This window comes from Molothrus aeneus, chromosome 1 (assembly GCF_037042795.1).
Source record: "Molothrus aeneus isolate 106 chromosome 1, BPBGC_Maene_1.0, whole genome shotgun sequence".
NCBI lineage: Eukaryota > Metazoa > Chordata > Aves > Passeriformes > Icteridae > Molothrus > Molothrus aeneus.
The window spans coordinates 69,749,681-69,772,740 of record NC_089646.1 but is presented as its reverse complement, the minus strand read 5'-3'; the positions used below and the strand labels follow the sequence as shown (position 1 = coordinate 69,772,740).

The window sequence follows — 23,060 nt, the reverse complement described above, 5'->3', positions numbered from 1 at the left end:
AGGAAGAAATTCTTTACTGTGTGGGAGGTGAGGCACTGCAACAGGTTGCCCAGAGAAGCTGTGGATGCCCTGTCCCTGGAAGTGTTCCAGGCAAAGCTGGATGGGGCTAGCAACCATGTCTAGTGGAAGGTGTCCCTTCCCATGGAGTGGAGTTGGAACTAGATGATCTTTACTGTCCCTTCCAACCCAAACCTTTCACTGATTCTGGGATTGTGTCCAGCCCTCATGCCAGACCTAATTATGGTCAGTATATGGCAAATGGAGTGGGTTTGATTTTCTTCCTCTCCTCCAGAAGTTCCCTGCTTATTTAGAAGGATTCCTGTGAACTAGAAATGATCTTGCTATTCGGAAGCCTCTTTGGCACTTTGCAGGGCCATGAGCTGAGGTTACAATTGCACATACATCCAGGCTGGGGAACAATTTCCAGGTCTTCCCAGGCATTGAGAATTGGGCCTCAGGGCAAACTGGAAGGGAGGGAAGCACCCGCCTCACTGCAGCCAGCTGCAGGAATTTCGCTGTTGCGGCAGCAGGGCTTTCCCTGCTGCAGGGGGAACACTCTCCGGACTGCCTCAGGCATGGCAGCCCGAAAAGCAGCCATGGTGCCACTTGCAGCGGGATGCCCTGGCACAGAGTTGTGCGGTACGGCTCCTGACGAGCGAGCTCAGCTCCGGATCCAATGAGAGTGAAATTCAGCACTGGCTTCGAGGATATCGGGCTGTAATTCGGGAGGAATTTTATCTGGCTCGAGGGACGGCTCTGGCCAAGATGTTTTCTCAGGCTTCGCTTGGCATATGGACAGATCCGAGTAGCGCTCAGCCCTGTGAGGGGCTCTTGTGCCGGCAGCTCCGCCGGCGCTCGCCCCGGGGCCGCGGCCTCCCCTCCTCCCCGCGGCCGTGAGCGGCGGCACCGCCTCCGGCCCCGCGATCCGGGCCCGCCGGAGGCACCTGGGGCGAGCCCCTCCTGCCTCGGCGCTTTATCTGCGCTGGCGGTGGGGCTGCCAGGACCGGCGCTGAGTGAGCCCATTTCCCCAGAGCAGAGCATTGTTCCCGGCCTCCGGCCGCCGCGTGGCCCCGCTGATGGACAATACCACCCGTCCCCGACTTCCTGAACAGACCAGACAGCTTGCTGTTTTCTTCGAGTCTCTTATCACCCCCTGTCATTGAGAGAGAGGTCTGGCTTCGGCTTCGCTTGGGGCTGATAGGCAGCAGCGAAGTGGAAAAGGCGCAGGGGAGGGAGGGGAAGAGGAGGAGGAGGAGGAGGGAGAGGGAGAGGAGCTCCATTACTGTTATTATCGCCCTAATGTTTATTGCTGTTCCGAGTTCATTTGCCTTAACCCTTTGGAAGCTGGTCAAATTAAAGATTATCAATCTGATAAGATAAAGTCTCTGTTCTAACGTCCCTGGTTCCTGGCGGAAAAGCCAAGGTTGTGCTCAGGTTTTATTGACTGTGTGGTTTGTGTTGATGCCTTATTGCTGCAGTACAGGGGGGTCCCGAGATAAAACCTTACCCTAAAGATGCCCAGCACTCGCAGTCTGCCAAGGTCCTTCGGATGTACAGGGGCTCAGCGCCGCGCAGAATCTGTCCTTTCCTCAAGTCAATCTTTCCCCTTCCCTTCTTCCTCAACATGGTTTTAGTAAAGATTAAACTTTCTGAATAGGGAGGGGATTTGCATAGGAAAACATGCTAGGGGAAAAAAACCATTGTGCCTCTTATTTTCAATGGCATTTAGTTATATGTGAGTTTCAGCCTATTGGTTGCTTTTGCCTTTTGCCTTTTCCTGTGGTTCTTTGCGAACAATACTGTCTTTCTGCAAAAGACTGCTGACCCAAGAGTGGAAAGCAGTCTGTTCATGCTGCATTAAAACAAATTTAGATCAGGAACCAAATTCACTGGCATTCTTCTATTCCCTTGGTACCCTAACTGCTCTACAACTTTGCTTTTCTAAGAACAGTGGAAAGAAAAAATGAAAACTGAGAGACAACACATTTTGGCTCATCTTAAATTCCTGGAGATGTTTATTGTGCTCCTTGTTAGGCTTGGGCTTCATTCTTCAATATGTTTTATCTTCAGTCTCCTCATATTTACTATGGAGATAGGAGTCTCTTGCTTTATGATTATACAGGGTTTTCATCCCTGTTACTATAGATATTATAACAAATACTACCCTTTGCAAAGAAGCCAAAGCAGTGTTCTCTGTCCTGTGGATCTCCAGAAGAACAGGCAGAGCAGCGCACAGGAGACACAGTGCTCATTACTGTGACTCCTTCTGGGGTTTGGTCCAAGCTCAGCTGAGCCATGCATTGAATTTTGCACCAGTAAGGCACAAGTTTACAGGCTCTACAGCTCTGGTTTAGTCAGACATTTCTGCTTTTCTTAACAGAGTGCTCAAAAGAAGTCACAGTAACTGTTTTCCAATGTTGCATCTGGGTTAAAGCACGATGTCCCTGGGCCTGGTGGCAAGTGTGGTGGAACACTAGGGAATGGGGGATAAGGTTGATGGTGAAAGAACTGCCTAGTGAGCAATGCATGCAGTCTCCTGATGTGTTTGCAACACTTCAGCAAGGCTGTTCTCCAAGCAATAAGCTGCAGCAGATGCACGTATGTACTGTGGGACTGGTGTTACTACTGAGATTTGCTACTTAAACCCTCTTTAAAAAACACTAAATGTTTAGCATCTGTAAATGTAAAATGTTTCAGGAAGTACACAAAGGGGAGATTATTTCATAAGATAAACCTTAGTATATATATACATGTGATATAAATTTTTAATGGGGCCTGTTGTGATAGGACAAAGGGTAATAGGGTAATAGTTTTAAACTTAAAGAGGGTAGATTTAGACAAAATATAAGGCAGAAACTTTTTATGATGAGAGTGGTGAAACACTGAAGCATCTGAAGCAGATTGCCCAAAGAGGTGGAAGATGCCCCATCCCTGGAAACCCTTGAGGTTAGGTTGGATGGAGCTCTGAGTAACTGACCTAGTCGAAGATGTCCCTGCTCAGTGCAGAAAGGCTAGACCAGATGAACTTAGACGTGCCTTCCACCCAAACCATTCTAGGATTCTATGATAATGATGAAAACACAAAACTGCAGTCTAATCAACTGTCTATGTGTTTCATTGGTTTTTTTGTTGTTTGTTTGATTTTTTAATGGGATAAGTTAAAGCTAAAAGGTAATGGTTTTAAGAAGAAAATAAGGAAAATAAAACACTGGTGGAGTTTGCAGGAAGCTTTGGCCCCTCTGTTCTTGAAACCCTTTTTGAAAAAAACATCTTGAGCAAAAAAGTGCAAGACTAAACACTCAAGTGAGAGCCTCCACCAAGCTGGGTCAGTGCTCTTTGCTTATGGGAGCCCTGATGTAACAAATCATCTTCCAAGCAGTGGTGCTGATTGTGAATGTAATCCTGGCTGCTTTTCAGATGCAGTTATACTGTTATGTGCTTAGATCAAGTTTGTTTGTATTTAGAGGTAAAGCCTTGTCTGTGCTTTAGCAAGCAGAGCTGGACACAATTCCATCAAAGGTGTTTTACTGAGGACTTGATCTCAGTTTTATTCTAGTGTAAGAGAAAGCAAAAGCTGGCACTGGGTGCTGGCTTCAGTGAAGGCAGATTTGAAAGGGAATCAACTGAGCTGTAGTAATAAAGGAAGCCTTGGCCTTCTTTAAGGCCACACTATCTCCTTTTTCTTACGTTGTCTTGAGGCTTTAAATTTTCAGTTAAAGGTAATTGAATGAGACAGTGATACAATGCACAGTGAAACCAGATCAATCACTGCTCAAGACAAAATAGGAGCTGCAATGACAGTCAGAACAAGAGCTTGGGAAATGTGATATTTACATTAAAATATTTCACATTTTTGTCTCATGGCTTAAAAGCCAAATTTAAAAATGCCTTACCACATTGCATAACAAATGTCTTGGTGCTTATCTGTATGCATTTGTGTGTGTGCATTTGTACAACAAAATTGAATAATCACAAAAGCAAATTTAGTAATAATGGGGTATTTTCTACACAGTTAGACAGCCTCAATTGCAGAAAATGTAAAACAGAAAAATTCACATCATATGAACTCATTCTGTTCTCTGAGAGGCAGTCATATGACAGTGAGCTGCATATAAAGCCATAGGAGAATTTACTTGCTCATATTAAGTGGCAACAGGGAATTTGACTGCTGTCTTTCTTTCTTCCTCCCCTTTAAATATTTACCTGGACATTGTTTCTGAGTCTTAGCGTGCCATTAAAACTTGTCATTACTAGGCACTTATGTTAACTGCTTGCGTGGAAAATAAGGACTTGTTCCTTACAAAATGGATAAGGAAAAGCAAAAGCTTGATTTTATGTTCATGATCTGAGTGCTGTAAAAACAACAGAAAGCCTTAGTCAGTGTTTTCAGGGTTATAGACTCTAAGCTCAGTATCTAAACTCTCAGAATTTTCAGGGAGTCAAAGGGCTTTGTTTTCCTGTCAGTATGTAAAGCACAATGGCACAGAAAAAGTAATCCTGCAGGAATACAAAACATGAAGTGGTGTTCAAGTGGTGTCATTTCATCAGGTGCTTTTCCATCAGGAGTAGGGATATGGGGCAGTTTATACTCAGCAGCAGATGCTTTTTAAGAACCACCCCCCCTATTTCCCCAGACCACCTCCCCACTGCCCAAAAAATAAAAATTCAGGTTTTCCCCAATGGAATCTGATCTCTTCTTTCTTTGCTTTCTGATCTGGTTGTAGTTGCAGAAAGTGATGCCCTGCTATTAAAAACTTAATACATTTTAATGATGAATATACCAGAGGGGGTTTTTTGGATGGTGGGGTTGTTTGTGGATTTTTTTTCCTTTTGGAAGCCTGACAGATGCATCTCTGGTTTCAGTGAAAGACTTAAACAATATAAACAAGCAGTCATTTTGTTCCAAGAGAAGCTTTTTTTTTTTTTTTTAATATTCTTATTTTATTGTAATTACCTTATTGTTTTCATATTATGAGCTACTTGTAGAAAAATACAGGAAACGTGACTGCAATACAATCCTTTAATCAGGAATAGCTTTGTTCCAGTCATCATTTCCATTCAGTGTTGAAGCTTTGGCTAATAAGAATACAATCAAACCTTGAGTTTAGGTGTAATATGGTGTTAATATTATGGTTTCATTTGGCCTCTGTACCTAGTAACTTCTGTAAGTGAACCTTTTTAAAAGTGCCTAGGAGATATTTTCTCTGTAATGCTGTTTTCAAATAAATTAACAAAGTTGTGTTCCTGAAAAGGACACAAACTTCTTCAGGAGACCACTTAAAATCTTTTAACCCAAGTCAGCTGGAAAATTTGTATTATCATATATATTAAATATTCCATTATTTCCCCCTTTTTCATTTTTTCCCACAGATTATGCCTTAATACCTTTACTGCATTATTGTTAAAGCTTGTGAATTTTTTAAAGGAAAAACATGAGGGTTTTTATACCTAGATGGCTTCAACATACTAGTTGTTTGTGTGACCTCTGTGTATCATCCAGCACTACAGATACTTCCCTTTTACTGATTTGCGGCCTACCCCCAATCATATTTTGGCCTACTCAGCAGATGAGTGTTTCTGTTTTTAAATAAAGGGCTGGAATTAGGTAAAGTATTTTTTTAGATTATCTGTTTTAAGAAAAAGCATTTGTCCAAGACAGTTAAAAGACTGCTCCCAAGCTGTTCAAAAGCAGAATGCAGCTACATACAGCAAGCCATGGCAATTCATGTTGTGCTTCCTAGTAATTTTTTCTTTAAAATGGGAAGCCAATATCTTAGATAAGGATTAGTTTCAAAGTATGTTTTTGATACAAAGATTGTGGATGTAAAAGTTTTACTTACACAGCATTTATAAAAATGAAAATCTAAGTTTTCCGATATAGCTTTTATGACATAAAGCTACGTGATATTAAAACACTTCACTTCTAGCTAATGGCTTGAATTAGGGCCGAATAAAAGGCAATTGTTTTTATACTGAAATTATTGTTTTATGAAGGATTTCCTTGTTTCCAGACACATATATATACACGCGTATGTAAATTAAACTGAACTCCAGATAAAAGACATACCTCCATGAGCACATTAGAGTCTGATCCAAATTTTATCAAAGTTAACGGGAGTCTTTCCCATTTCAAACCAGATTTTGCAATCCATATTCACATGACCCTCCAGGGGATCCCTCAAGTTGATGCAGTTTTGCATGACTTGGCCTCAAATGTCTGCTGCAGTTTCAAAAAGCCCATTATAGGGCTGCAGTAGGAAATCATTTAGTCTAATTTAAGGAAATCATGGCATTTTTTAAATTTTCATATCATTTTGTTCTGATCCATCTGTTTACTCTCTTCTGAAGGCAGGATGAAATGCTTTTTAGCCTAAAGACTGAACTAGTAAAACTGCTGCCTGGAATAAGTCTCAGCAGACGTGTTTGTTCCACATCCCCTGCTTCGGTGCCATATTTCCTTTGGTGGATTTCCTCTGCTCCTGGAAGCAAGCTGTCTAGCTTTCTTGTGCACAATTATGAAGAAGAATTTCCTACATTTTACTGCACAGGATGAGGTGATTTTGGAAGTTAACATGACCTGAACCACATAAGATAACAGAGAGCATCTGAAAAATGTAGCATGCAGTATTACAAGTTAAAAAAAAAAAATCTACATTCACAAAATGCTCCTTAGCTCCACTGCTGGTCAGAGGGTGGAAGAGGGAGAGAAAAAGCAGTTCTTGCATTTTTCTGGAAAGCCTGCTGTTTTACCACCATAAAGTCAAATGAAAAAGGAGAATTCAGCGTTAGCTTTGTTGTTCTGTAACCAAGCTGGGTTTGTTTGGGTTTCTTTAAACCTAGACAGATATAAGTTTATTATTTATTGCTACAAAGATATACAGCTTGTGAGAAGAGATTATATATTTTATTCAATCAACATATGCCTTTGGAAAAAGCTAACTGTTTAAACACTGTCTTCCAATTTTAAAGAAAGATACAGTCAGTTTTTGTATTCAATTAGAAATGTAGTTAAAGGAGATTTTGTCTTTGTTTAATTTTATTACATTATGTTTGATGACTGGTTGTGAGATTGTTTTGGTGTGGCAGCTCTTTCAAGGATACTTGAACAGTAAGGTGAACTGACCGAAGGCTTGGTTTCTGTAATGATTTCAAGGCAATTTCTTTTCATTTATGAGATATTTAGACTTTTATTTGCATGTGGATACTCAAAATACTCTAGGAAAAAAATATGTACACATTCAAAAGCTGGATGTTTACTGGTGTTGCATGTGGTTACCCACACCCATAACAATCTTTCAGCATCATTTGTCTGTGATCATGTTTTTATTTGAAAGAGACTAGGTGCCTTTTTTGCTCTGTGATTTATATTATTTAAACAAACAGAGGAAAAGAATTTGATTCAGCTCATTCTCTAGCATGACTAAGATGTACCATAATGTCTTAAAAAATGTTCACTGTTGAATGGCTGTAAGGCTGGAGTTCAAGCTCTCTGTGTACACACAAAGAATAACTCTTTCCATCTGAAATAGCCTGGCAAAAGGATGCTGCCTCCTGCTGATTTTATAGGCATATGAGCTTCCACTAAAATTGCATCTTCAAGAGAAATAATTTGCCCTTGGGAGAGTCTAATAGTGAGAGTCCACACTTAGTTCACAGGGAAGCAGGAGCAATGCGGAGACCATCAGGATGGGGAAGGTAGCAGTCCTTGCAGTGCCTCTCTCTTCTTTTCCACAGGATTTTCTGCAAGGAGACTGCACCAAAGCCAGGCAAAAGCTGAACTGGAAGCCGAGAGTCACGTTTGATGTGAGTGGTCATTCTGTTGTACCTGCTGGGTGTTCACGTCCTCTAAAAACAATTCCCAGGGAGGGGAAAGGAGGGGGGACACCTCTGTGTGGAGTGACCTGAGCACCCTGAGAAACCCCATTTTGGGTGCCTCTGCATGGATCCTTGCTTTGCAGAAAGCAGACACTGTGGCAGCAGTGGGCATCCCAGAGCACAGCAGAGCACTGACACACCAGGGCCTGGGCCAGGGCTGCTCTGGCAGGGCCCAACAAAGCCCCAAAGTCCTCTTTTGGTTCTGGGGTGGGAAGGGCCCGACAAAGCCCCAAAGTCCTCTTTTGGTTCTGGGGTGGGAAGGGCCCGACAAAGCCCCAAAGTCCTCTCCTGGTTCTGCTCTGGGAGGGCCCAACAAAGCCCGAAAATCATCTCTTGGTTCTGCAGTGGGAAGGGCCCAACAAAGACCTGTCCTGTCCTGGTTCTGCTGTGGGGGCAGGGGGGACTAGTCATGCTCTGGGGCATTCCTGACATGCTGCCATTTGTGCCTGCACTGGGGCCTCATCTGTCTCTCTCCTTCCTGCAGGAGCTGGTGAGGGAGATGGTGGACGCTGACGTGGAGCTCATGAGGAACAACCCCAACGCCTGAGCCCTGGCAGGGCCCAGCAGGCATCACAGCAGCCATGCGACAGATGGCCAGCACAGCCATGAGCCACCAGGGTGGGCAGCTGGCCCTCCCTGTGATGGTTTTATTGTTGGCCTGCCTGTGTCTAAAAGACCAGTTTTATTCCTGCCTCCACCCTCTACATCCTCCCAGTGCCTCTTGCCCCATACATCATCCCAGGGCCAGCTCTGCCTGGGCTAAATTTGTCCTCTGCCACTAAATGGGGAAGGATCATACTGTACCTGAAAAATTGATCAGCCAAACCCACTGATTTCATTTTTAGTTGAGACTCGTCTTTCTATTCTCTAGAACCTCCAGCACATTTTTAGTACTTAATCCCATTTGAGAAAAAAAAACATTCCCTGCCCCCCACTCCTCCCTTCTCCACATCAGCAGACCTTTGGTGCAAATATGGGCTCACCATGCCTCCAGACCTTGTTCCACAGCTTGCCCTTTCTGCCTTTCCTGAACACTCTTTGTTTTTCTTTCCTGCAGCCTTACCTCCACCCCAGCAGCCCATTCCCAGCACCTGAACTCTGTAAAAGTTTGGATAACTTGATATAACTTGCAGTGAAATCGCCTTTTGACCATGCTGAATTAATTCCTAATTGCTGGAATCGCTTTCAAACCAGTCAAGCTGGGGCTTGTATATGTTTTTCAGATCTTCATTTCAGAGTGTGCATGAGTCACAGAAAGCCTTTTTGTCCATCACCTTCTCAGTCTGGGGAGATTAGGGTGTTTTGATTTTTGACCCCCTCCCCCAAGAATCAAACCATTCCCCTTCCACCCTCTTCCTGCTTACTATAATTAAACCTCAGACAGGAGCGTGAACCATTTCAAAAGATGACTTAAGAAATAAAAACAAAATAAATAAAAAAAGCTTTAAAAAAATAGAAACTTCAAGGTGAGTAAATATTTTTTTGCTTTTTGTGCCAAGGTACCTGGGTTATCCAGAGGTCGTCAAGCCCATACATTTCCCGTTGGTTTAGGATCTTCCACCCACCAATTACTCCCATCATTTTAACTTTATGCCTGGAAGTGAGCAAAGAGCAAGATTCACAGGAGGGAGGCACACAGGAGATACACATACTTGAAGTGCATCTCCTGCTTTTTGACTTCGTGTAGAGGGGACCCCCGTGTTAAAAGGAGGCCAATCGCGGGATAGGATGGGGGGGTAGCTATGCCCGGGAGCGGTTCTGTGGTGGAAGGGATGCAGGTGACAGGAAGGAGCTGGAGAGCAGCCTGGGGGAGCCAGGAGGGTGCTCCGTGCGCCGGTCTCCAAGGGCAGCATTTGCTGGAGGTGCCGCGGGAAATGCGCGGCGCGGAGTGGAGCGCGCCCGGGCAACCGGAGCAGCCGCTTCCTTTGGGGCTGTTCCTTCCAAAGCGCGAATAGGGAAAGGGAAACGTGGGAGCCCGGCCCCTGCCTGAGACCCTGTCTACAGGTGCGCAGAGTAGGAGCCCTAAGGCGGAGAGGAGAGGGGGCTGCGGAGACAGAAGGATGTCCCTGTTGCTCTCCCTCCGAGCATCTCCCCACGCGTGTGAGGCTCTCCAGCCCGCACGCAGTTTCCGCGGCACCCTCGGGGCTCTTCGAGCACAGACCAACGCCGAGCAGGTCACGGACACTCAGTCCGGAGGCCTGGACCTCCCTACGGCATCACGCACGCATTGCCACTCACCTCTCGTGGGTCTATTTATAAAAACGCTCCTTGGGTGTTTTTCTCCTCAAAGGGGTGCGATTCCACGGCTTCCCCCCTTCCCCCCCCCCCTTTTTTTTAAGAGTAAAACATCACTAATCCCCCTTCCTGTGGGTGCATGTCCTTGCATTAGCTGCGCTCTTCCGCAGCGTTCACCCCGCGTGGATCTGCTACACAGCCCCTGCGAGACGCGCTCGCCCCTGTGCCTTGGGCACCCACTGCGGCTGCCTCCCGCACCCCGCCACGGCCGAGCGCGTCTCCCGTGCCCAGCGCTGTCCCCCCAGCCCCGGGGCCGCGGCGGGTGGCGGAGGGAAGGGAAGGGAAGGGGAGGGGGCGAGCTCCCTCTGCCCGGCCGCACCGAGGGCTGCGTCCTCCTCAGCGCCTCGGCCAGGCGGTCACGCGCTGCGGCTGGCGGGTCTTTGGTGGGAACGGAGTAATATTTTTTAAAAGTATTCCAGCGCTTTTATGGGAAGGCATTTTTTTATGGCAGCAAACTACTTTTTCGCTTACAGTGATTCACTAGCAGGCTTGCTGGTACATCTGAATATTAGTTTACACGTCTCTGCCGAGGACTGGGAGCTTCGACTTCAGGGTCTTTTCTTTGGCATCTCTCACCGTAGCACACTCCAGAGAAGCATTTTCGTTCTCTGGTTTCTCTGTCTATAATGGAGAACAAATTGGGAAAAAGATGGGAAAGCGAAAACTGATTCTAGACCAAGCAGTCCCTCGCAGTGGCCTGGTGCTGGGTGTCTTTCTGCTGCCTTTGTAGGGACAAAAAAAAAGGGTACTGGTCACGACAGGCCAAAATGCACACTGCCCTGCTGCTTTTTACCATTTGGCAAAGGTCAGAACTGCTTTTCGGTTCCCCTAACACTACCTTTCTGCCTGATTCTTAATTGCTCCTAAAGTACCGCTCTTTGACCACGGGACCACGTCTTGAAAACGAAATAAACAATAAATTGTAAGCAAAACAAAACAAACCACTAACAAGCTTCGACTTAAAGAGATTATATGGTATATGTAGCTGATACACCAGCCACAGACTTGTGTTCTCTACATCAGTTTCGTGTGCACGTCAAGCGTTTTTTGCGTGCAGGTTCGAAAGATACGTACCCCCTCTGCCCGTCTCTGGTCTCATATGGAGACACTACAACTTCGTTAATGGAAAAGAGCAGCTCCAGTAGTAAATAACCGAGCAGGCCCCCAGTCCCTTGCATCTTTCGCAAGCTTCCAACCATCCGCAGCAGCAGCACCGAACAAAGCGAAAAACACGATGGCTTTAACCTTTCCCGGAACCGCCGTGGCACCGGCCGGGAAAGGCCGGTTGGTGGCCAGGGACAGACTATTGACACTCTGCACCGCCCGGAGCCGGGAATACGAGCCCGGGACTCTTCCGGGGGTCCCCGCCCGGACAGCCTGTTTCACTACGTCGTGGGAAGCGGAGAGTTCACCCCGCGCCGCTGCTACGGGGAGAAGCAGGATAGCAATGGCAGCGCTGGGTGGTGGGGGCTGCCCGGGAGTGCGCCCCGTCAGGAACAGGGGACTCGGATGGGCAGGGAGAGGAGAGAGAGCCCAGCTGCTGCCCAGCGAGCTGCACAGGGCTGGGGCCCGGTGGGGAAGGCCGGCCTGGCCCTGCCTGCGGCTCCCTGCCCGGCAGCGCCAGGAATTACGAGCAGCGACGGCCGGGCTCGCTCCCCCGCGCCCGCCGCCTGTCAGCGCCGCCGCCGCCGTACCGCGTCTCTCAGCCATAACTCAGCCCTCGCCTCCGCCATACGGGCCGCTGCCCTTCCCCAGAACCTGTCTTGACAATGGTAAAAGTACCACGAGAGCCTTTTTTAAACTTTTTTTCCCCTTCTCTTGAGGCCTTTCAGGGGGCCCGGCCACTCGTGTGCTTGCAGGCAGCAAGGAGCGCGGCGGGGGCTGAGGTGGGGTGGCCCCACGAGAGCACAAGCCCTTGCCACTCCTGCCAGCGGCCGGGCCGGGGGTCGGCGCTGCCCCAGGGCCCGCCGGCGACACAGCCGGCCCGCCCGCCGCCCTCCGCCCGGCCCCGCTGCGGAAGGCCGGCGAGACAAAGCGACGGGGCTTTCCTCGGGGTCGCAGGGCAAAACCGCCAGCGCCATCTAAAAATACACCTCGAAGCCTGGAGCACAAGCCCGAAGGGTAAAAGCACACGGGGGCTGAAGGCAGCCCCGCTCCTCGGGCTCGAACACGGCTTAGGGGGATGGTGGCAAGAGGCTCTGCGGCCGGCTCTGGTGGCTCTCGGAGACGCATCAAGTGCTGCAAGGGTATTTAGAAAAACAAAATTTAGGTGTAAATTGGGAGAATGGAAGAATCTGCCGCCGCCACCACCTCCCCCCGACGCCTTGCACATAAAGCAGCCACGTTCCCCCCCGGGCGGACATGAGGGTCACATCCTCTTCCCGCTACTCGCCCGGCCGGGAAGGCGTGCTCGGGGCTGCCCCGGAGCAGCGCAGGGAGAGGGGCACCGGGCGGGGGTCGCCGCCCCTCCCGCCTGTGGGTGGCAGGTTTGCAGGGGTGGGCGGCAAGGGGAGGCCCCCGTCGGCTCGCAGAGCCGCGCTCCTGCCTCCCCTTGTGACCCCCCTTCACCTCTGATGGTTCGCTGGCTGAGCATTGTCTCCAGACACAACAAAACCAGGACGGAGCCCTGGAGCAGGCAGGGCTCCAACGTTTTGACGGGTGGAAGAAAAACATCAACAGATACTTTGCAATTATTTGGTGATGGGGGCTAAAGGAGAGGCGGGCGGGGGAGAGGTCGCTTCGCAGCAGCAGACGCTAATTGCAAACCTTTGCTTTGCTAATGAGTTCGCACCGGTGCATTCCGCGCTCCATCACCGCATGCCCCCATGCCCCCCCCCCCCCCCCCCGGCGGAGCGCTTGGGGGGGTGGGAAATGGCGTCGGGAGAAAGTCGTAATTTTTCTGCAATTCGTTATTCGGTTTTAAATCCACCCCATCCTTGAGAGGCGAAGCTAGAAGCGCTGGCCGCCAGCACTTTCATAAATCCTGGCTTGGGGAAAACGGCGAGCAGCTCCTCGCTGGCAGGGGCGAGGTGTGTGAGCGCCCGGCCCCGTCCCACGCCGCGGGGAGCCGGGCATGCCCGGCCCGGGGCTGGCAGGGCGACGTGTCCTCCGCCAGCTTACGGCTTTAGCCTCCACACAATCGGACCGGGGGAAATGCACATACAGGACGCAGGCAGAAAACAGAGTTTCTCTCGAAACTCGCATCAAAACGGCACTGGGAATGTATTTATACTGCGCAATCTTGCAAGCACCGACATTGTTTAAACAATTCTCTTCTGCTACGGACGATATTATCAGTACTTTTACATTATCGTTCAATGGAAAACATTCTTCTTTTTCCTTATTTTAAATATTTAATTTTTTAAAAGGGGAAAAAAAAAGAGGAATAAAAAGGAAGAAATTAAACTCGGCAGCTTAAATGTTCTGGCAAGTAAATAAATTCCAGGAACGTTTTGGGAAAAACGTTTATGGCTTTTTTTTTTTTCCTGATCCAAGCACTTGCCTTCCGAGGGATGATGGTTGTAGTGATATGACCTGTTTATTCATCGATTCATATAATATATAAATATCCTGAACTCGTGAGTGTAATAATTTGCGTTTTTTCTACTGGAGGAAATTCAGCTATTTTAAGAGTTAATGGTTCTAAATGTGTTGGTTTTCCTGGATTCTCCCCAGAGGTGATGGGGGCTGGAAAGGAGGGGGGATTCCAGTTTGGGGTTTTCACTGTTGTTGTTTTAATTCTGCTGAACGCAATCTAAAGCATCTGACCTGAACGTGGGGTGATACACGGCACAACCAAGCCCCCTGACACCTAAAGGTCAGGTGAAAGTCTCCAGCAGGTAAGTTGTGGGCCGGCTGCCTGCCCATCTCACTTTGCTCTCTGGCTCACAAATTGTTCCCTTCTGCCCACCCAAGTCGTTTCAAGCTGTGTTTGTTTAGGGGGCAAAAAGAATATTGCCGAACACCCAATTCTCTTTCAGACGGAGAGCTTGAGAGCCCTCACTGGTAGCTCGGGCTGCCTTCCCGTCACTCTCCGTCCCGGCGCTTTTTAACAGCCATTATTTTGTGTCACATGCATGCTAAGCAAGGCACAAGGGCCTAGAAGGTCTCAGAGGTGTGTGCAACAGATGCAGGGGGTGAGGAAGAAATTCCCCCGACCTCCCAAAGACTCTGCCTGCTTAAAGGAGGAAGGGAGACTGCCGGCTGCTTCCCAGGCCCACGCAGCACAGAACGGTGGCGTAGCTGGCCAGGACAAAAAACTGTCCCTCGGATCGCAGGGGCTTCCCCGCGGTGCTGTGCTGCCGTCTCTTCCCTGAACACGACGACCCTCCGACGGGCCTGTTCCTCCGAGCCCGGCACCGCCCGGCCGTCGGGGCTCCGGCGAACTACCCTCCTCGCAGCCCCTTGCCAAATTGCTGGGCGCCATCAGCCTCAGCACCGAACTACACTCAAGGGATTAGTTCCAAATGGCACGGAGGGGTCCCGCTCCGGCCGGACCAGCCAGAGTTACCCTCGGGAGTTCTGGGGCTTACTTCTCCGGCCGTCCAAGCAGGGCTTTTAGGACGCCTCGTTAGGAAATGAGGGATCCTCCCAGTGTGGTCCCCCAGATCGTTTGCTAACGCTACCTGCACGGACAGCCCCGGCCTAGGACAAGGCCTGCCCGCTGCCCCAGGTGCGTGTGTATCATTTTAAGGGGGAATGGGGGGCGCAGCAGTGCTGCGAGGGCTCCTCGGTGCCTCCACCAGGGTACGGGGCTGCCGCCTGGCCCCGCAACTACCGGGTAAGGAGCCGGCCCTCTCCCCCTCCACCCCCCTCCATGCGGCTATTGTTTCGTTCAATTAGGCTCCGCTTGATAAAAAACAATCGCTCGTTAACCCTCGCCCTCCTCCCTCCCGGCTGGTGTGTTGTGAATGGCGACATCGTCTCCCTTGACCCCCGTCTCCTTTTCTGTCTTTCTGTCCCCTGAAAAATGATTCCGCGAGCTCTGATTGAATTTTATTCCTTCCTGACCTGGCCCGTTTTTATTGCATGGACACCATCAATCTTGACCTAACGCGACGTTTGTTTATTACTTTGGAAAGAAGCGAATGGCTTTATGAGCCCCAGCGTAATTAAACCAGGAGGGCTACGCTCACCGTGGCACCGCACCACCTTTGGGACGGATTCCCAACAGACAAGACGCCGGGGAGGCGAGGCAGAAGGGAAAAGGAAAAAAAAAGGTGGTGGTGGGGGAGAACCTATACGGGGATGATGACAGGTGCCCTCCCAGGCCGTGAGCTTGTGACCGAAATACGGGACCGAAACCCGCGCCCGTCCGCGGGGAGCTCCGAGCAGTTCCCTTAGAGCGCAGCCCAGGCTTGCCAGCCTCTTGTGCAGCTTACCGCGCAAACCTGAGCGCGCCCTCCGCGCCACCCCGGCTGCGCGCTACCTGTGCCCCCGCGCAGCGACAGCTCAGCCTCGGATGCCCTGACAGCGCCCACCACCGTGCTCCTCATCTCCCTCCTAGCCTAAAAAACCCTACCAAAATCCACAAAACAAAAATGACCCCAACACACACACACATACTCTCCCCCCCCCCAAAAAAAAAAATCCGAAAAAAACAAATCAAAATATCAGCACATCTCAAAGTGCGGGTGAATTTAGCCAGCACGCCCGGTCCCAGCTCAGGGAGACGGGGAAAATGGACTGAGTACGCGAAAGAGTTTAAATTACTTTACGAGTGAAATTAATTGAAAGCTAATGTTCGATTACCCGCCGCTGTTGAAATGGTTTATTTCGGGAAGCGGACGGGGAGAGCTTCCAGGGGCCGCACCGCAGCTCTCCTGTGCTGTGCACTGGAGCCATGTGCGCGCCTCGGCGCTACATGCTTTTGCCTACGCAATCAAACGACGTAATGAAGACTGAGCACTTTTACCTCACGCTCATCTCTACGTGGGCGCGGAGAGGCGCGCAGCCCCCGACCGTGCGCCACCGCTCCTTTCCCGCGCTGCCTCCCGCAAAACCCGCACAACCCGCACCAGCTTTTGCATGTGCCACGTGCGACTGGCCCGAAACGCCCAAGCCAAGTCTCCAGAGGACAGGGCGAAACTCTAAGCTCGTCCTGCTCCAGCGGCGTGCTTTTGGGGAGGTGAGAGCAGCGTACAGGCAGCTGGTCAAAACGCTGCAGCCCCAGAGTTACCAACAGTGTTACGAAGTTGAACCCGGCTATGGAAACAGCCGCTAACTTCGAAACGCCTTTCCCGAACTTCTTGGCTATCAGAAAGGGCCCCAGATATCATAAAACGCCGATTTGGAACCACTCCCTTAAATGCCTCCATCCACAAAATAGCTCCACCATGTTCTCCATCTGACATGGCCTGTGGCGGTAGGGAAGGGGTTTTAATCCACGCCCTCTCGACTATTTGCATGCATTTCTCTACTATTTTTGATTATGACCTTTGCAGAACATAATAGGAATTGTAATTACTTTAAGAAGAAATTCTAAGGAGGAAACTTAGAAAGGAGAATATTCCTCCTCTCTACGTTTTCCACAGTTTGAGTGACAGATGAGCGAGTACAAGTGAGAAACCACCAGAACCACCACGAAAATGGAATGGTTCCTCATATCTATTAAAAAAAAACTGTTTTGTTTTATAGACGAAAAGCAAAGCAACAGTTTGGAAAAATAAAAAAAAATCAGTTTGAGCTAAAAAAAAAACCCCACAAAGCGCCGTGCTAACCTGGCGCCTAAATGACCTCTCCGCAGGCATGGCTGGGGCCAAGTGTCCCCGTTTGCTGTAGGGGCTGCCACCGCAGATGTCGAGGCCTTACGGGGACACCTCTCAGCTGCTGCCCGGGCGTACGTCCCGTGCCCACCGCTGCGCAAGGTCGCACCGCATCTCTTGTGGCGTTCAGGGCAGGCCCAGTTCTGCTGGGAGACAATCACAGGTCAGAAGGGACGCTCGCTCGGGTTTCCCTCCTGTGCGCAAGAGGAGGGAAGCACAGGAGGAACAAGGGTTCGTGCTCCAAGCTGGGCCCCACCGCCCGCAGTTCACGGTGGCCCGCGGGCAGATGCCCCGCTCCCTGCCTCCCATTGCGCTGCCCCAGCCCGGGAAAGTTTCTAGCGAGCCCGCTCGGCCTTTCCCCATCCCAGCAGCAGCCGCAATGCCTCACGACGAAGGCTCCGGCCCGGCAGAGCCCAGAGATGCCGACCCCCGTCCGTGCAATGTCGCGCAGGGACCCGCGGTACCGGGCTGCGCGCCCGGCGGGCCGCCTCCCGCGGCCAAGCCCGCACTTTCCACTGCCTACCGCGGGGACAGCCAGCACTGCTAATCTTATTTTCGTTGTGATCAATTTCTGTGGGGAGGGGGAGAAAAAAACATTATGATTATGATTATGATTATGATTGTGATAATAATATAAATAAAACCGTGTTTTTAAAACTGAATACGAAGCACGCGTGTGCGGTGAGCCAGCCCGTCACACCGAGAAGCAGGAGGTGACCTCCGCCGCCACCACGCACGTCACTTCAGGAAAGGGATCCCCTCCGGGGGCAGAAGATCCCGACACGACCTACCTGCGACCGAGAGGGAAGTTTCCCTTTGCCCCCTCCCTGAGTGCGAGCCGCCCTCCCGGCCCGCCGAGCCCACACCGCCCGCCCTTTCTCAGCGAGGGCCATGGGGAGCGCAAGTTGCGCGGCCGCCCCGCGGCGGAGGGCCGCGCACCGCCCCGAGCATTAGCAGTAATTACACACGGCACTTGTTCAAGCTACGCACGGCCCCCCCAGCTTCCCCAGCCGCGCAGCACCACTGACAATGCAACGGGTTATTAAACAAGTCGGGCTGACAACTGCGCTCCCCCCTATTTATTTTCGCCACAAACACCCTACCGCTGCAGACCGCTGAGAAAACCCAAACTACAGGAAAGCCGGCGCCTGATCGCAACAAAAATAACAGGCAAATAGCAGACTCAATCGCCTCTACCCTCTGCCTTCTTTAAATTTTATTTTTAATACGTGATGGGGAGCAGGAATGGTGCTTATTATGCAGCCACCCCGCTGGCAAACCCATCTGCCAAGGCAGAGGGAGCTGCCCCGCCGAGGGTCCCCTCTCCAGCGAGGGGGAGCGGGGGCGTAAGGCAGTGAAAGCCCCGCCGTGCCTCCGGCCCGGCAGCCCCGCTCCCAAGGAGGCGGCGGTGGGCGGGAGCCGCCAGTTCAGCTTCCCCCCTCTCGGTACCGGGAGAGGGACGGTGGGGAGCAGAAAGTGAGCCCGACCGAGAATAGGTAACATTTTATTGCCCTTTACTGGTGAAAAACGGGGAGCAGAAATTAAAATATGTCCCCGGAGCGAAGGCGCTCAACTTTGCTCGTCCTCCTCATCAGCTTTACCACAACTGAGCGATGGAGCGTTTAAGGTTCTCTTACCCAACTTAGCAAACAAATAAATGTAAATAAGACACCCGGTAATCTTCGTAGAGATACTAGCACAAAAAAGCAAAGACTATGGCATACTTAAATAAACGTATTCAAAGCCAACGCGTTCTAAGATGACACACTCCCCCCAGTTAATTCCATCTGCTGGAGGTGTTTTCTAAACATGGGACTATTGCTTTGGAAGGAAGCACAGCTCAAAAGCGAGGTAATAAGGTTGAACTGTAAATACCTTTGTATTTATTTACAGCCTAACCCTTAACAATGCAACAGCAATTACTGCTAAGTGTTGCCTTTAGATAAGAGATTCTGATAGGAAACTGTATTATCTTGAAAGCAGATTTTAGGCCTTAAATATCTGTAATCAAATAAACTTATTTCCAAGTCTGACTGACAAGGCCGGTTCTTTTAAGTTAATGGATTTATTGCATTTTGGTGGTTACTTACAAAAGGGGAAGGTGATCCCCATTGACAGTAGGTTCTTAATAGTAAATTGTCCAGAAGGTAGGATTCTTGATCTGACAAGATGCCAGTCTGTGCAGCACTCATTTGCTACCCTGGTAATATATATTTTTTTCCGATTTGAGGACAACTGAGAGAGGTAAGGAGAGGGAAAAAAAAAAAAAAAGGAAAAAAGAAAAAAAAAAAAACCAAAACAGCACCCAAGCAACTATATAAGAAAAATTCGCCCATACAAAATGTTTTAAAAATAATCTGTCCGAGCAATTGAGACACAGACCAGTAGTGAAGTCCCTGAAGGACGGGAGTAATGCAGAGCTGTAAAGGTGTAAGGGTAGACTGTACAAGTACCCTTTAACACTACTGCTCTTTCCCCCTCCCCCGAAATAAAATAGTACTTTATGTGTTACAGAAGCGGCTTCACTGATGTGATTGCACGCTTTGCTATCACTTCTAAGAAGCAGTAATTTATATGCTGGCATTATATTTAAGAGTACACGTACTACAGATTATTTGGCATCTGCTATACACTGGAGTTTAGAAAAATATGCAATACGTATATGAAACTATAAATAAATACGTAATCCTTCTTTAAATATAGGTACATATGTAAATCCTGGATATAAATACATTTGAAACACACACAGAGCAATCGATAGCTCGACATATACAGTTACACATGGTCTGGAATCTAGTGCATGCACTTCTACCTCGGAGTTATCACTTAATATATCCTTACATAGGCATATCATTTAAAACAACGTAATGTTGCCATACTACTGTGTATGGTCAAATGTTTCCAGGTCTTGCCATTAATTGCTAAGAAAACGTGTTTGTTTATTTGCCAACTCAGAGCTGCCATGGGAAAGTATTTTTTTCCTAGCGGATAAGGCGAGCTGACTAAGTGGAACATATTGCAGAAGAGACTGAAAAGGGATTTTTCGACCTGGCAGTTCCTAAATGGTCTTTGGAATTTGTGCGGAGGGGAACAAGCTGTTCCAGGGACAAAGTTAGTTATGAAATCCCTTTTCCCTCTCTTTCTTTCTCTCTCTCTCACTAAATGAAAGCATTAAAATATACAGACGTGTAAATGATCATTCCAACTGAATGGTAATTTATTAATAAACAAACAATGCAATACCTTCAGAATATTTTCAACAACAAAAAAAAAAGAAAAATATTGATAGAATAAGATTAATACAGTTTCCCTTTTTATATATAGTGAAAAAAATCAGCGTTTCAGTCAATTATAACGTCACTTTTCAGGAAAGGGGGAAACACTTTCTGGCGTTTGGTCCGCAACATCCAACTACAAATTAAAAATAAATTACTATGTCGCAATTTACATTTTAAAACAAGTCCTTGTAGAAGAGGAAGGGGAGGGGGAAAGAAGCTGGTACTCTACGCTGGACTTTTCGCTCCCTTTTAAACACGGGGCATGACAATACCTTAAGGGACCAGGAAAAGCGCGGGGTGGGGGGCGGGAAAAAAAAGTATTTCTCAAAGCAATTAGAAAAAAAAAAAAACTTACGTGTTATTGGAGTAACACTGTCCTTTAACAAACCAAGACATGCTTTGGGGCTGTCTCTGTACAAAAGCTTTTCGCGATGCGCTCGCTTCCCTCCGCGGGCGCTGCGAGGGCCGGCGGCGCGGTGCGCAGCTGAGTTCCTGCGGTGTCCCCGCGACGGGGCGCGCTCAGAACTTGCCGCAGTCGTAGACGAAGGCCCCGGAGGTGCGGTAGAGCGGCTGGCTGCCGGGGAAAGCCATCTGACAGCTCCCGCCGCCCCCCGCCCCGCCGCTGCCGCCACCGCCCCCTGCCCCGCTGCCTCCTCCGCCGCCGCCGCCGCCGCCCGGCGAGGCGCTCAGCCCGAGCCGCGGCGCCTCGAACACCTCTCTCGGGGCGGCGGCGAAGCCCTGCTGCGGCCCCGCGTAGCCCGCCGCGCCCGCCAGCGGGCCCAGCTCCCCCGCCGCCGCCGCCGCCGCCGCCGCGGCCGCCGCCGCCTGGTTGAGGTACCAGGAGGCCAGGCGGCCCTGGTGCGGGTGCGGGTGGTGCCCCTCCTGGTGGCCGCCCGCCGCGCCGCCCAGCCCGCCGTGCCCCAGCGCCCCGCCGCCGCCGCCCCCCGCCCCGCCGCCGCCGCCGCCGCCGCCGCCGCCGCCCGAGGGCATCGCGTACTCGGGCAGCGGGTCCTCGGCGGGGCTGGCGGCCGCGGAGGGCAGGTGGCCGGGCCGGTCGGCGCCGCCCGCCGCCGCGTACAGGCTCATGGCCTGCATGTTGCAGTGGTAGGTGCCGGCGGCGGCGCCGGCGGCCGCCTGGCCGCAGGGCGAGCCGTAGACGGAGCTGTGTCCCGGCGAGTATCCCCCGAGGGACAGGGCGGGCGGGATGCCGGTGCGCGGGGCGGCGGCGGCGGGGGCCAGGAGGCCGGCACCCAGCTCGGCGGCGGCCTGCGGCGAGCCCCGCAGCGAGGTCATGATGTTGTCCACGCTGAAGCCCGGGCCGTGGTGGTGGGGCGGCGGCGGGGGCGGCGGCGGGGGCGGCGGGGGCTCGGGGGCCTCCAGGCTGAGGGAGCGGCTGGAGGGGAGGGTGCTGCGGGGGCTGCCGCCGCTGGAGAGGCTGCTGCTGCTGTCGGGGCTCTCGATCTTGGGCACGGCGCCGAGCGGCGGCGCGGCGCCCGGGGGGGACACGGCCTGCGGCGGCGAGGCCGTGCCGTTCTCCGTCTTGATGTCCTGGATGCGGACGGGCGGCGGCGGCGGCGCGGCGCTGCCCCCGGCGGGGCCGCCCTCGGGCTCGGCGGCGGCGGCGGGCGGCGGCGGGCGCGGCGGGGCATGGTCCTTGAGGTGCAGGCGGTCCTTCTCCTCCTTGTCCTTGACGGCGTCCTTCTTTTTGAAGCGGCGGCGGCGGCGGAGGAAGCTGCCGTTCTCGAACATGTTGTAGGAGTCGGGGTCGAGGGTCCAGTAGCTGCCCTTGCCGGGCTTCTTGTCGTCGCGGGGCACCTTGACGAAGCACTCGTTGAGGGAGAGGTTGTGGCGGATGCTGTTCTGCCAGCCCTGCTTGTTGTCCCGGTAGAAAGGGAACCGCTCCATGATGAACTGGTAGATCCCGTTCAAGGTGATCTTCTTATCGGGAGCGTTCTGGATGGCCATGGTGATGAGGGCGATGTAGCTGTAGGGCGGCTTCACCATATCCTTGGGCTGCGGCGGTGGCGTGTAGGGCCCGTAGGCTCGGGCCATGCCGGCCGGGTACTGCTCGTGGGCCGGGTGGGAGTACATGCTCATCGGGGCCGGCATGGCCGTGTAGCCCCCGCCGGCCGCCGCCGCAGCGGCACGGTAGTAGCTCTGCTCTCCGCCGAGGTACGGCACCACTCCTAGGGAGTTGGGACTGGACACGGAGTAGCGAGCCTGCATGTCCTCCCGTCAGCTTTCCCCCACCCTCCCCGCCGGACCAAACAGCGCGTCCCTTCCCCCTCCACCCCTCCGCCGCTCCGCGGACCGAGCTGGACCGGGCGGCCGGGCAACCCCCACCCCCCCACCCCCCCGGCGGAGCGCGGAAAAAGGGAGGAAGAATAACGACGGCAGCGCCGAAAGCCTCCTCTTCTTCGCCCGGGAAAGCCCACCGGCGAGCTCCCGCGCTCCACGCGGAGGGGGAAAAAAAAAATCAAAAAAGGGGGGGAAAAAGGAGGGGGGACAAAAAAGGGGGAAAATGTTTTAAAAAAGAAAACGGCGGAGAAAAAAAAAAAAGTAATCGCAGCGGAGAAAGCAACTTCCAAACGCAGAAAGAGTATTAAGAAAATAAAACCTTTGCAAAGAGGCTCCCACGCTCCCAGTTCCTTGTTCCACGGGGATCTGCAACAAGTTGTCTGCAAAGGAGGGACAAAAGTAGAGGGATGTGTTTTGTTGGCTTTTTTAAGCGAGCAGAAGAAGAAAAAAATCCACCTTCCCGATCTCCCAGTGCAAAGTTTCCCTCTCTCTCTCCCTCTCGCTTTTTTTCAGTCTCTTTTTCAGTCGCAGGCTGCTTTGGGAAGCATCG

At 51.1% G+C, this 23,060-nt stretch overlaps 2 protein-coding genes across 3 annotated transcripts in view; one reads left to right on the top strand and one right to left on the bottom strand.

Annotated features, from left to right (window-relative positions):
* Nucleotides 1-9,340, top strand: part of GMDS (GDP-mannose 4,6-dehydratase) — a 409,153-nt gene extending 399,813 nt beyond the window's left edge. Inside the window, exons 10-11 of the mRNA XM_066545549.1 lie at nucleotides 7,735-7,803; nucleotides 8,360-9,340. Coding sequence (XP_066401646.1) covers nucleotides 7,735-7,803; nucleotides 8,360-8,422 — 132 coding nt within the window. The 3' untranslated portion in view covers nucleotides 8,423-9,340. The remainder of the gene's footprint in view (nucleotides 1-7,734; nucleotides 7,804-8,359) is intronic.
* Nucleotides 9,341-9,380: 40 nt separating this feature from the next.
* Nucleotides 9,381-22,440, bottom strand: FOXC1 (forkhead box C1). 2 transcript variants are annotated; one of them, XR_010783220.1, is made up of 2 exons: nucleotides 20,568-22,440; nucleotides 9,381-9,469 (listed from the first exon to the last, which is right to left on the bottom strand). XR_010783220.1 is itself a non-coding variant. In XM_066545533.1 (1 exon), the coding sequence occupies exon 1, from the start codon at nucleotides 22,436-22,438 to the stop codon at nucleotides 20,732-20,734; it is 1,707 nt and encodes a 568-aa protein (XP_066401630.1). In that variant the 5' UTR covers nucleotides 22,439-22,440; the 3' UTR covers nucleotides 20,128-20,731. The 2 variants fall into 2 exon arrangements, 1 of the variants encoding a protein (XP_066401630.1); XM_066545533.1 differs by lacking the exon at nucleotides 9,381-9,469 and having other exon boundaries at nucleotides 20,128-22,440.
* Nucleotides 22,441-23,060: the final 620 nt, after the last annotated feature.

Bases quoted from the DNA above. Each gene is read 5' to 3' on its own strand.
- FOXC1 (XM_066545533.1), bottom strand. From the start codon at position 22,438: ATGCAGGCTCGCTACTCCGTGTCCAGTCCCAACTCCCTAGGAGTGGTG.